This window comes from Columba livia, chromosome 10 (assembly GCF_036013475.1).
Source record: "Columba livia isolate bColLiv1 breed racing homer chromosome 10, bColLiv1.pat.W.v2, whole genome shotgun sequence".
NCBI lineage: Eukaryota > Metazoa > Chordata > Aves > Columbiformes > Columbidae > Columba > Columba livia.
The window spans coordinates 18,737,657-18,751,094 of NC_088611.1; the positions used below are offsets into that span (position 1 = coordinate 18,737,657).

The 13,438-nt window shown below is 46.2% G+C and overlaps 1 protein-coding gene across 7 annotated transcripts in view; it reads left to right on the forward strand.

Annotated features, from left to right (window-relative positions):
* GRIP2 (glutamate receptor interacting protein 2) overlaps window positions 1-13,438 on the forward strand; it is a 248,993-nt gene that overhangs the window by 196,701 nt on the left and 38,854 nt on the right. For all 7 annotated transcript variants that reach the window (XR_010475140.1, XM_065075603.1, XM_065075604.1 and 4 more), the window contains exons 5-9: window positions 1,238-1,324; window positions 1,785-1,860; window positions 2,455-2,600; window positions 8,424-8,571; window positions 9,297-9,466. Coding sequence is in view for 6 of the 7 variants with exons in the window: in XM_065075603.1 (XP_064931675.1) it covers window positions 1,238-1,324; window positions 1,785-1,860; window positions 2,455-2,600; window positions 8,424-8,571; window positions 9,297-9,466 (627 nt within the window). In the remaining variant the exon portion in view is untranslated. The remainder of the gene's footprint in view (window positions 1-1,237; window positions 1,325-1,784; window positions 1,861-2,454; window positions 2,601-8,423; window positions 8,572-9,296; window positions 9,467-13,438) is intronic.

Sequence of the window (13,438 nt, forward strand, 5' to 3'; positions counted from 1 at the left end):
CTTAGGACAGAAATGGAATAGTTTCCGACCTCATTTGCGGATGCTTTATGCTCTTTACTTGATATGTAAGTAACACCCATTAGCTGGGAGCCTTCTTGTGCCCTGAGCTTCTCCCTTGGAAGAATTCTGGGCTGTGTCCCTGTCAGCAGCCTGTGCACAGCAGCAGGAGCAAAGCACCTTTTGGGGGGGGAACACAATGTTCTGGGGGTTTATTTGGCTTCGCTGTAGCCTGGTCCCAGGGCTGCCTGCATGCAAGGCAGTATCAGACCTCCACTGTACACCTTTTGGGTTAGTTTAAGGGTTAGTTTAACCTTAATTTGGGTGCTTGGCTGTGAGGACTGAGGTGGCAGTGAGGATGGTGGGGAGATTGGCTTCAAAAACCCACTCCTGAGCCAAGGGGAAATGTTGGTGCAGACTTCAGCTCCGATTTGCCAGGTTGAAGTGAAGCTCTCCGTCTTGATTTTATTTATTTTTATTTTCTCATTATCCTTGTGGCCATTCATTGCACTTGGTTTGAAGATTAGGAATTGATCTTCTCAGAGTGGACCAGGTGTAAATGCCATGTGCTGTTCAGGATGGAGAAGACTTGGGAAATTGTCACATATTCACTGCGGTAGTTCAATAAATCATTAAATAGCAGGGGATGGCGAGGGACAGAAACAGTTTTCTTTCCTTTTCTCTTTACTTTTGTACATTAAACAGTACTGTGTATTTAACAGAAAATTACTGAATCGCCCCTAGGATCAGTTTAAAGGATTCACTTAATCTTTTTTAAAGTCAAAATATGAGAGGCAGGGTAAAAATACTCCAACCTTTTTCACTGAGGATTTGGGATTTTCATTTTCTTTAAGGTCAGCCAGTGACTTCACTCCTTTGGCTGCTGCTGGTTTTTTTTTATAAGTTTCCATCTGCGGCAGAAGCTTCTGGCTTTTGAGCAATGCTGAACACATTAAAGACAGTTGATAAACGAGGTGGTTTTGCTTGAATGTCAGAGTATTAACCAAGACAAATTTGAGGGCAGATGTACAACACTGAGCTGGTGAAATCATCCCAAAACAGGATGGTTGGTTCAAACGTTTGGGTCAGGCTTTTTTAACTTCCAGACGGGGAAAATACAATATAGGTATAGGGCTGGACTTTCATTTCTTGCATTTTGGATAGATTTTTGGTATCATTTTGCAGAGTGGTGTGGAAAAGGCTTGGCTGGGGGTAACTGAATCTTTCTCTCTTCCTTTAGTGCCAGAGAGCAGTGCTGGCATTATTCCCAAGACCATCGAGGTATCCCTCTACAAAGAAGGCAACAGCTTTGGCTTTGTGCTCAGAGGTTAGTGGCTTCTCCAGTGAAAAACGAGAAGTGGACAATCACTGGCAGGGGTGGTTTGGGAAGTGGGAAGAGAAAAGTAAGAAGATGAATGTCATAATTGCCCAGAGAAGTGGTGGATGAACCATCCCTGGAGACATCCCAGGCCAGGCTGGACGGGGCTCTGAGCAACCTGAGCTGGTGAAGATGTCCCTGCTCATGGCAGGGGTGGCACTGGATGAGCTTTTAAGGTCCTTCCAATCCAAACCATTCTGTGATTCTATAAACCTCTGCTGAGAAGTGGAAGTGTGTCCTGGAGAGCATCCCATGCAGCCTCCAAGGGCTGCTGGCTGCATAATTCAGGGCAGTCTTTTTGCTTTCAGGCTGTGTCAGCTGTTACATGATTAATGTCTCTCCATTCTCAGCACTCTCATTCAGACTTTGAAACTTCCAGTGACTTATGGCTTTCCCGGTTTGATTACAGGGGGAGCCCACGAAGACTGGCATAAATCCAGACCTCTGGTGCTCACCTACGTGAGGCCGGGTGGCCCAGCAGACAGGTAATGCTCATCTTGCACCTCCAGCATTTGCTTTCACAAGACAGATCAGCAACTCTCGCCGTGCTCTTGGACACGTGTTCTTGTTCTCCTTGCTGGTGCCCCCCAAGGCTTCTCATGCTGGTGGTGTGGAACGTCACAGGTTGTGTAGGACCTGTGGTGTGTGGGGAGGATGGGTCTGGTGCTCATAGGCTTGACCCATGTGTAGGTGTTATAGTTATAAGAAGAAACTCCTCTTCTGGAGGCAACCACTTAATTAACCTTGTGCAGATGAAGAGCTGATGCTGTGGTGGAAAGCAGGAGGCAGTCTATCTGTTCTCATACTGCTAATTTAATATGATGGGTCTGGTACTATAAATAACCCAAACTACTGCCCCAAGGAGTGTTCAGTTCCTACAGGATCAAAGTAATTGACTTTTTTTTTTTTTAATATCTATATCTACAGACACACATCTATCACACTAAATATACAAGTATATGAAAGATATATATAAAATGTAGATAGCTATATAAAAATATATGTAGAAAATATATCTTAATAGAAATATATACGTACACATATACACAAAAACTCCTTTTGCCTGTGGCTTCCTACAGGGAGGGGTCCTTGAAAATCGGGGACAGGCTGCTGAGCGTGGATGGAATCCCCCTGCACAGCATGACCCACGCCGATGCCCTCAACATCCTGCGGCAGTGCAGCCAGGAGGCACTCTTCCAGATCGAGTACGACGTGACCATCATGGGTAAGGCCAAGAGGCATTTCCTCTGACTGCCTGGGAAGTATGTGAGACTACACACAGTAACCAGGAGACTTGTGGAAAAATTGCTGAACGTGGGTGCTGCCAACGTGGGTGCAGGGTGTCGAGTTCAAAGCCAGCTTAGTTGAACTATTTGAAGTGTCCTTATCCGATGATGTGTCTCGATGGGAGTGATGACTGGTTTTAGAGGAGGAGGAGAAAGGGGATTTTTCTAATGTAGGCAAAGAGGGCATAGGAGAAGTCAGAGTTAAAGGGGACCGGAGTGCTCTGCCAGTACTGCAAATGCCGCTATTAAATGTGTGCAGGGGACTGAGCTGCGAGCAGGCAAAGACTTGATGTGGCTGTGGCTTCGGTTCTGAATTTTGACCCTGCTTAATTCCGGAGCTATTCCCTTTCTTAGAACCATTGGTTCAGACCTGCTTCTGAAATAAATGAGAGGCGATCAACCAATTGACCCCAAATAAGACAGAATTTACTGAGGATGGATATTTCTAAAAAGTGTTCTACACTGTAGCTGTTAATTTTGAGGGTTTGAAGGGCTGGTGTTCTTTTTTTTTTTCATTTGATTTTCAGTTTCAAGCCCTGGGAAAGGGTTTGTTATTAGCTACTGTAAAGTCATTTTGAGCTGGCTTTCTGACACACAGCTGTTACTGCAGGGAGTGTTGGTAATGAGTTTAAGGTTACCACAGAGTCCGAAGCTGTATTGGTTCTGGAAACTCGTTGAGCTGTGCGTTAGATTTTGATGTTGCATATACATCTCCAGAGGGGTTTTTGCCTCCACCGGAGCCATAAGCTGTACTAGGTTGGAGTCTTTTCTGCAAATCTCACAAAGCAGTCCAGCATATCTGAGCCTAGGATCAGGTGAGGAATAGGAGTCTGTGATAGCAGGTTGCTTTCTGATTTGTCAGTGAGGAGGGAAATAAGAAGGATCTGCAGCTGAGAGAGTTTAATACTGTGCAACCCCTGAGGAAAGAGAGCTGTGAACGCCAGAACTCGCTCCATGCAATGTGCAAGAGGGTTTTACCAGTATAAGGCAGCTCCTTGTGCCTGCCCTGAGGGCTTTCTGCTTCCTTTTGAGTCTCCTGCCCCCGAGCTTTCCCCTTCCTTCCAGCAGAAACTCCACAAGCATGGACATACTGGGTCTCCCCAGGGGAGGAGGCTGACGGGACCTGGGTACCACACGGGCACGTTCTCCGCTGGGAGAGCTGGAAGGAAAACCCGATGCCTCAGCCATTGCCTGCGTGCTGCCCAGCTTCTGCCACGCTACAGGAGCAGCTTTAGAAATGGGCTGGTATTCATGAAAAAGAGGAAACACCCAAATGGTGGAAACCAGGAACTACCCAAACTCCATTTTCCCCTTTTCTATGTGACTGTGAGCGTGGTAACGCTGCAGTGGTCAGTAGCAGTTGTCTGTTCCTCTCCTGGCAGGCTGACTGGGCTGCGGAGTTGCGGAGGGATTTTGCACAGAGCTGTCAAGTCTGAACAGTAGCAAGTAATTAATGGTGCATGGGAAATAGGCTGTCTTTTTGGGATTTTGTTGTTTGCACAATCCCCTGGTGCCTATGTTGCAGAAAGCTGATTGTTTTCAAACCTGACTTGGAGTAAAAATAGCCACGAAGGTGTCTTGGTATTTCTTCTTGAGTAACTCTCCCATGTAAAACAGTTAGGGCTGAGTGAGCACAGAGTGATGGGAGGGTTTTATGCAGTGATTCTCTATCTTGTGTTGCTGTACAGGGGACCACAACCAGATACAACCAAGATGTAAAAACAGCCCCTTTCTTAGATAATTTCTGCATTGAGAGTGCTTCTCCCCAACCCTGTGAAGGGATAGATTTGCTGTGCTTTCTTTTAAGGCAAGATGACGCAGAACATGTAGCTTAAAACAATCTCTGCAGACAGTTTTGCCAGGCAACAGCTAATAACTGCATCAGGAGATGAGTGCATCATCCCCAAATCACAACTATTACAGACATTCTCTTTACCCGCCACAGGAAGATGATGAAGGAAGGGAAGAGCAGGTGCTGGAAGGAGTGTAGGGATGTTATTAGCCTGAAGGGAACACTCTTAATTCCCATTTTGAAAACTTGCTGAGGGGGACATGTGGTCACACGGTTCCCTTGATTCATTATAAGAGCTGGCAACACCATGAAGCGGCGCTTGGCCTGTCCATCCCTAGGGAAAACGGGGGTTTTTACATTGTGCTTGCACTCCGCTGCAGTCGCACACGTGGGGTGGTGCGGGCCGACCCTCGAGGAGGGAAAGTTGTTTTTCTGCATCTGTCCTTGGTGAGAGACCAAGGCTGCTGTGGGGGAGTGTTGAATCACAGTGTTCCCCAGCTGTCTGCGTGGTTTCCCAGCCAAAATTGTGTGCTGAGGATGAGCTGCATGGGGCCACCCCGCTCTCAGTGTGAGGGACGCGGCTGCTGCTTTGCCATCGCCACCGAGCATCCCCGGCTGTCGGGCTGTCACCAGGGAGGCCAGTGTGGGATGGGGCTGCAGCAGGCTTTTAATCAGATTGGCTGCTATTTCTCAAGGCCACCAAAGGAATTAAATTAATCTGCCATTTGCATTTAAAAGAAATGCGAACTGGGCATGCACTTCCCCTTGAGCATTGGGAAAATCTCTGCCCTTTGCCAGATAAAGGTTGCAATAAACAGATGCTTTCCTGTGGTGACACTATCTCATGGGCCTTTTAAAAAGAGGGGGGAGGTAAAAACAAACAAAAAACCACCAACCAACCAAAACCCAAATTAAAAACAAACAAACAAAAACAAAACGACAATAACAATGACAAAAAAACCCAAAACAAAACACAAAAACAAAACAAATGAGCTGATCAGCCAGAAACTGGTGGAATTTGAATAGTTAGGCTGTAGATAAACTCTGTGTGCCATCTCACCAGGCACTGGGCTCCAAGCCTTTAGGACTGACTCATGGAGGGGAAGCTCTCTGCCAGAGATGATGAATGAGCAAAGTGATTTGCTGTGTCCTTCTCCTCCTCTCCTTTCCCCTGGTTGCTCCTCTGTCCATTTGCTTTTAGGCTGGAGTTTTTTAGGGCTGAGGGGCTCTCCTGCTGTTGGAGTGGAGGGCTGGTAAATGGTGGCAAATGGGCGACTGCTTGGCATCTGCTGAAAGGCAGCCTGTGAAGTTGCAGGGATCACAAGTTGCTGGGCTGTGTCAGGAAGGGGGCAGCTCCCTGGTTTGGCTCTTCTAGTAGTTTTTGGTTTATTTTGTTTGCATTTGCAAGGAGGTTGGCTTCTCTTCTCTCTCCTTCTCTCTCCCTCCAATTCCCAATCTCTAAAATGGTACCATCCTCCTCTGGGAAGCACGATTCATTGCTTGCAAAACACTTTCAAACCCTTACATGAAAATCTGCACAGCCACGTGAGGCAGCATACGTGGTTTTCCTGTTCCTTGGTAACAAAACCCTAGAGAAATGATGCAAGCTGCTGTATCCATATTACAGTCCATGTCACTGGCCTCAGTGATGCTTGCTCTGCAACTATGTGATTTTTGGGCCTCAGCACATGTTGAGCAGCATTTGGGATAATATCTCATGAATACTGAGCCTTCAGAACAAATACTTAGAGGCTCTTGGCTTGAGAGAAGGTATCTTGCTTTAAGTAAGGTGAGATTTGCTATGAAATGCAGGAGAGCCGCGGATACCTTTTCCATGCCAGGTGAGGTTGCAGCCGTGTGTGATGGTGCAAAAACACCTTGTGGTGCCAAAGCAGCAACACGAATTGACTCCCTACAGTAAGGTTATTGCGTGGCATGCCCTGGCCTCTTTGTGTTTCTTTTTAAATTAGCTTGAGTGTAATAGCCCCATGTTAATCACGCCTCACAAATATTGCTAAATTGCAGACTCCTGACCTTTGATTTGAGACAAATCTTTCCCTACAATAATAAAGAGAGGCTTGTCTAGTATTTCCCCAACAAGTGCCTCTATAAAATGGATTTGGAGTGATTGTCCTTTATGCCACTGGACATAAGAATGAAAAGGGATGGTGCGATGGCACATGCTGTGTGAAGAGGGACCGTGGGCTGGAGGCAGGACTGTGATATTCTACAGTCTCATTGATACTTATGTCCTGCCATGGGAGAAGGTACCCAAAGCCCTTTCCTCTCATCACCACGCTGGGAAACACTTGGTAAAGCTGAAGAACTTGAATGCCGGGCAAAACCTGGGTATTTTCCTTGCAAAGAAAGGTCTACTACTCCAGTAATCTTTTTTCCATTATTTTTTTTCATATCTCCTTCCCTTCAGCTGGTGTAATATAGGTTTCTGTCCCGCTTCAGAGGGTATGTGTTGCAAAACCAAGATATAGCTGTTGTTTGCTCTTGGAATTGATCCTCAGTCTCTTGGTGCTTCCTTTGCTACCAAAGGCTGAAGTGCACCTTCCGCAGGCTTTAGGTGGATGCTTTCTGTGCGTTTTGGTTGAATTGGGGCTGCGCTTTTTGCCAGCGCCTGCAGGTCTCCCCAGCGCTTCTTCTCAACAGAGAATAAGCAGTGTTTTATTTGAAGCTTTGTGTAAACTTTAGTGTGGCTCATTCCTCCTCCTTCCTCCCCTGGGAAAAAGGGCACCACGTAGATCAGAGCCTGAACATCCCCTGGCTGATCCCCAGGGAAACTTCTGTCTCCAGAGACTCAGAATCTTCAGCAAATCTTAGGAAAGACCTCTCTGTGGCTTAGCTTCCAAGATCTGCATCAGCGCTCCCGTTTATCAGAGAGCAAGAATGAGCCATGCATCAAGTTTTGGAGCCAAGTAGCATCAGCATTTTTAGTGGAGTGTAGCTTTGGAGGAGAAAAGCCTTACTATGAATAATTAAGCACTAAGGAGGCATCAAGCTCTCAGAGGGCTCTGCTGGCTTTTCCTTCCAAGCGGATGCCTGGGTTTCTGTGAAGTGCTCTTGTGGGTGGTCAAACTACACAGAGGGTGCTGGTTGTGGGTTGAGTGGTGGTGATAACACATTTGTGAATCCAGCCCTTTCACAATAGCTTTAGGTAATCTGGAAGCAAATGTATAATAGAGGTGGAGGGAATTTCTGTCTAATCAGCCAGAGACACAGGCTTTCTCTTTCCTCCCTGTTTCTCAGAAGAGATGAATAGCTGTGGTGCAGGCTTATGCTAACAGGTGCAATTCCGTAGCAGTTTCATGGTCTCGCTGTCAGCATCTATTAAGCTTATTGCGGAAATGCATCTTTTAGACATGAGTTACCCCTGTGTTGTCTGATGAGAGAGAAAAGGCTTTTGTGAGCATGCAGGTAGGTAGCTCTGTGTCTGCATTCCCACTGTCACACTGGAGGAGCTGCAATGAGCAGCTGAGGCGATATTTTGAAGCTGTTGCTGAAGCACACAGGAGCTGACTGACACACAAGACTTCTGGTTACTTCAGAAAGTGGGATGCTGTTTCTCTGTGCCTTTGCTTTTTTGTTTGTTTGGGGCAAAGCCCATAACAGTGGTGTCCTTCTGATCTTCGTTTTTTTGTGCTTTTAATACTGTTGATGTGACCGCTTCACAGCCTTTGAGCAATCTCTTGGTCTTGCTATTTAACCCCAAGAAAAGAGGCAGGGGGTTGTGTTCATGAGTGAATTGTTGTATTATCTCTTCATTATCATATATAGTTAGTGCAAAAGCAATTTTGTTTATTGAATTTACTTCTTCGTTAAGTTTCCTCATGATACAGCCTGTAGGATGTCAGAACTACAGGTTTGATGATACACATGGCAAGTCAGCGCTGTTGGCCTCCCCACTGTGTTTAGAAAGGCTGTATGAGATGTGTATTCAGATGCTTCTCTTGTTTTGCAGATACTGTAGCAAATGCTTCAGGTCCTTTACTAGTTGAAATAGCAAAGACTCCGGGATCTACGCTGGGAATCACGCTGACAACAACCACACACCGGAACAAGCAGGTCATTGTCATTGACAAGATCAAGCCGGCCAGCGTGGTGGACAGGTACAGATCTGAACAGGCTGTTTCTAAGCTTGGCTTTTTCCTTTTCCGCTGCCTTTTTTCTCTCGTCTTGGTTATATACTATTCTTCTCTGCCTTGCCTTGAAATCACCATGCTCATGTGGTTTTAGCGCTAAGGGTACTAAAAATATCTAACCCAACGCCAGCGGACTCTCCTCATGGGGAATGAATGTAACTCAGTGCATGTGAAAGCTGAGCTCTGTTTTAAAAACCTCAGCTCTGACTGCCCTGCAACTTTGGAATAGCGAACACCTATTCTGGAGACTTCTGGCTAGAGCCTTTTCCTGATGGGCAAATCAGCTACTCACCCTTTACACGGGGATGAAGGACAGACCGTAATGCAGCCCTAGCTGTGGTTAGTTGTATTTTTGAGCTTAACTGCTGGGTAGTAGGACTTACTACATGGCTGGGTGAGCCCTCAGCAATGCAGACTAGCTGTGAGTGGGCACTATTAAAAACTTAATAGATCTTTGTCAAGCCACCAGCAGCACTGACTCAAGCATGAACCATCTTAATTGGTGTTTTGACAACACTTAAACCTAAGGTTCAAATTGGAAGTTAAAAAAAAAAAAGAGATGTGGAAACAAAAGAACCCACGTGAATTCACACAATAATTCACCGTTGGATTTTGTATATTTATGCTCCCAACTGTAAGGACGTCGATTTTGGCTGTGTGTATCATTACCTCACTTGCTGTTTCCTTTGCAGATGTGGTGCGTTGCACATTGGCGACCATATTCTCTCCATTGATGGCACGAGCACAGAGCACTGCTCCTTATTAGAGGCAACTCAGCTTTTAGCTGCCACTTCAGAAATCGTCAAGCTGGAGATATTACCTGTTCACCAAAGCAGGATGCCTTTGAAGCCTCCAGAAACAGGTGTGTTTTCTGTGCAGACACTGTTGGTTCCCCTTAAAACTCACTTGAGGTCCCTGCTGGGGCTCTTGCTACTATTGAATGCTGGCAAGAGACTCCAAAGAGGGACATCTGTGAAGGGGAAAAAAAAAAAGATGTTTTGATGAAATGCGTGTGATTAGATGATGTTCTTCAAGGGTGTGAATAGGAAAAAAAAAAGGTAACATCTGTGCTTGAATGGAGAAACGGGAGTTGGGAATCCCAGGGCTTTGCAGTGCTGAGTGCTGTGCAAGCGCTTCCTTAGTGCCTCAGATAAGAGATTTTAATGGAGAGGGAGGAAGACAACCTTGGTGCTGGCAAATATATTTCTAAGCTCAGTTTTCGTTTGCTGGTGCCTGGGAAGGCTTTGTAAAGGACACATGGGTATCTAGGTAGGGTCCTGCTGGACTTCCCTGGGGAGCAAAGCTGTAACACAAGCATTCATCTGCTGGACCAGCCTGTTTCCAAGGCCACTGTGTCTGAGCAGCCAGGGGTGGAGTGAATGCATCTGTAACTGCTGCTTTCCACCACCCCCATAAAGAAATAATGGGAAAAAAAAAAAATCTGTCTCCAGTGAAATCAAGCCCCAAATGCCTGTAAATGTCATCAGGAATTCACCCTGGTGAGCATCCTTGTTGCTCACCTTTCGTTTCTCCTTCCACGTGAGAGGCTGACTCAGGCTCTCATGTGAACCTCGCTGTGAAGAGAGCCTCAGTACCAGCAGATTTGTTGCAAATCCTGCCTGCAGTTTTGTTACAGTCCATACTGGTGGTCTTGTAATTCAGGTATTTCAGGCATGACTGCTCAGTACCAGCCCCTTTTGCAACCATTTTCAGTCACTTGTCTCTTGGGGATATGCATTTTAATAATATTGGTGCACAGTAGCCCTGGGCACAGCTCATCATTCTCTTCTAGGGCAGTTTGGGGAAAGGAGGAAAATATCTGTGTTGTCTTATTTAACTTAATGCAGTGAAACATAAAATCTAATAACATCTCCATGTCTAGAAAGAAATCTCTCACATGTCCAGTCCAATTTGTGCAGAATTAAAGCAGTTTAGCAAAGGGAATGGATGACTTGACCTTTGTGCCCAAGAAGAAATGGAAAGCTATAATCCTTTTTCAATGGCTGTTAAAATGAACTATTCTCCTCCTTCCATTAGTGCCCTGGTCCTAATCTTCTTTCACAATATGTGCATTCAGAAGCAGCTCAGGAGGAGGAGGATCTGTGGAAGGACAGCTCGATGTGTTCAGAGCCTTTTTACCCAAACCTCCATACACTTATCAGTTTGCTGTGGCAGAAATACAGAACACCAACCTGGCAGAGTAATTGCAATGCTTTATTATGAAAAAATAAGGGATATAAGAGTTGTTCCCACTTTGATCAAACTCTAACACATGGGAGATCATAGGGAAGGATGCTGTTCATTCACATGGCTGTTAGGAAGCAGAGGTGCGTGGTTGGAGATCAGTGCTTGGGCTTGGACCTTCACCAGTGCTGATGGAGATGGGTAAGGGAGGTGGTGGTGGGGATGGGAAGGAGAGATTGGATATTAGGAAAAAATTATTCACCGAAAGGGCTGGTGGGCGTTGGAACAGGCTGCCCAGGGAAGTGGTTGAATCACCACCCCTGAAGGTGTTTAGTAGGCCTATAGATGAGGTTCTTAGGGACGTGGTTTAGTGCTAGAGTTAGGTTATGGTTGGACTTGATGATTTTGACGGTCTCTTCCAACAAGAATGATTCTGTGAGAGCACATTGGACAAGAGGAGCAGCTCACAAAACAGTGCTCCTGTGGTGTAACCAGCCACAGCCCTGTGCAGCCTATGGTGAGCAGCTGAAGAACTGCACCAAAGTTGACAAACCGTGTTTGGACTTAGGAGAGATGCTGCCTTCTGCTCCCAGTGCTGTGTGCCAGCTCCACAGGCTCCTTCTTCTGAGTTTAGGGAAACAAACTAGGGGCGGTAAGGAAAAAATGGGCCATACAAAAGCAAACTGTTGTGGTTGGCAAGGGAGTGAAGCCTGGGAAAAGCAGCCAAAGAGAGGAGACGGTGCAAACGCATCCCTGCTCAGCGCCTGTGTTACTGAGTCCTTCCAGCACGTGCCTGTGTGGGGCTTCTCAGGATGTTTTTTAAGTGTGGCTTCTCGTGTAACCAAAATCCGGTTATTGAGGAGGCAGAGAGGGATCTGAAGCTGCAGCTGCCATGCAAAAATACAGTCTAATGCTGAAGCATGGGATTTGTCAAACTGAGTTTGCTTTCTCTGTGGCTCCGGGCGCGTTTGGAGAGTTTGTAGGAGGATTACGCCCTGCTCACAAGATCAGCAGGAGCGGATGGTGCCCAAGAGCGATACTGGGACGGATGGGTTTCCTCAGGCAGGGATGATGTATGAAAGCATGGGGAAGGCTGCTGCAGGTTTTTATCACAGAATTTTCCAAAATCTTGTCTCTTTCCTGATGCGCTGACAGCCGAGTTTCAAAGGCACAGATATGAGCTAAGTATTTATAGACAAATGGGAGAGTTTTAATTAGTATAAATGGATTAAATGATTTTGTATATATGCCCATAAGCCCTATCCCTCATGTTCAAAGTATTTAATTTTATTAAGAACTTTTCTTTTTGTCTAGACGTAGCTACTTTTTTTAATTTAGAGCTGACTGGCTCTGAATTTACTTTTGAATTCACAAAATAGAAACCCCAGAGCTGGAAATGGATTTTTTAAGAGATTGATACAATAAGTGCTAAACTCACTAAATATTTAGCAAAGACTAAATATCATCACTATATTGGTTGGAAATCCTGACCTAAATGATTTGATGCTTGTGATGCACACGCACAATATGGGTTTCCACTGTTAAAGGCACTAGCAGATGACCTTTAGATGAGATCTCTGGGCAGATTCTGAATAAACTGAGTCCCTGTGCCAAGTGTGCACCCTCAGAAAGCTCTGGTAGTGCCAGTGCTGGTGTAGTCTCTGCCTATTTGGAGGATACAGAGCCTGGAGGAGATCTCGTCCTAGAAAGGTGGTTGCTAGTCACTGGAAGTGGTTGCAAGATGCAGAGGTCTGGGATAACTCGTGGCTGCAGTGATGCTCTGCTGTGGGGTGCTATTCATGTTTATGAATAAAAGCAATCTTGCTCATTAACCAGCAATTCCTCATGGAAGAAAATAGATTCAAACAGTGCGGTGCAGAGATTTGGGAGAGAAAACCCAGTGCTGCTGGGCGAGGAAAACTGATTGACCCTGTGCTGGCCAAGGGCAAAAGAGGAATTGGTGAGAACATACAAGGGACCTGTGCCTGGGGAGGTGTCTGAGGCACTTCAGAGGAGACTCATGACATTGTGACCTGAGCCAGATGTCCTGGGACAGGGGATTTTGGGGTGATGGATGTCACACTGCAACAGATCTCTGCCAACACACACTGGGCTGGGATGAGGGTTGAAGCTAAAGCAGTTACGTGGCCTTGAATAGAGTCTTCCATGTTGGTTCCATGTTTTTATTTGCTGTTTGCCACAGCATTGGCATCTCTTCCTGTGTTGGTGGCCCTCTGTAATTGCTTTTAAGCAGCAGTGTATAAAATCCTTTTGTTCTGATGAGCTGGAGGTGGCCCTTTGCTCCTCCTGTCTTTCATTCATGTGTGCACCCTGCCATGGGTTCCTGGCCAAGAGCAGCCGCTAAACAACCCACTGCTGAAGCCAAGTGAAGTGCTCAGAGCAGTCCTTGGCATGTGTGGAAGGTGTTGAGCCTTGTTCCTGGGGGGGCAGCTCTGGCAGCAAGGTATGAAACAGCGCAAGGAGGTTCCCCCGGTGCTGTCGGAGAACACTGATGGCCTTGATGGGAAACTTGTGGCTGGTGCTTGAAACACTGTGGCTGGGTCTTGACTTGTTCAGAGCCAGTGCGAGGCTCTTTTCTACAATCTCCTGGCTTATGCTTCTCACCTTTTCTTTCTCTAACTTCTCTCTG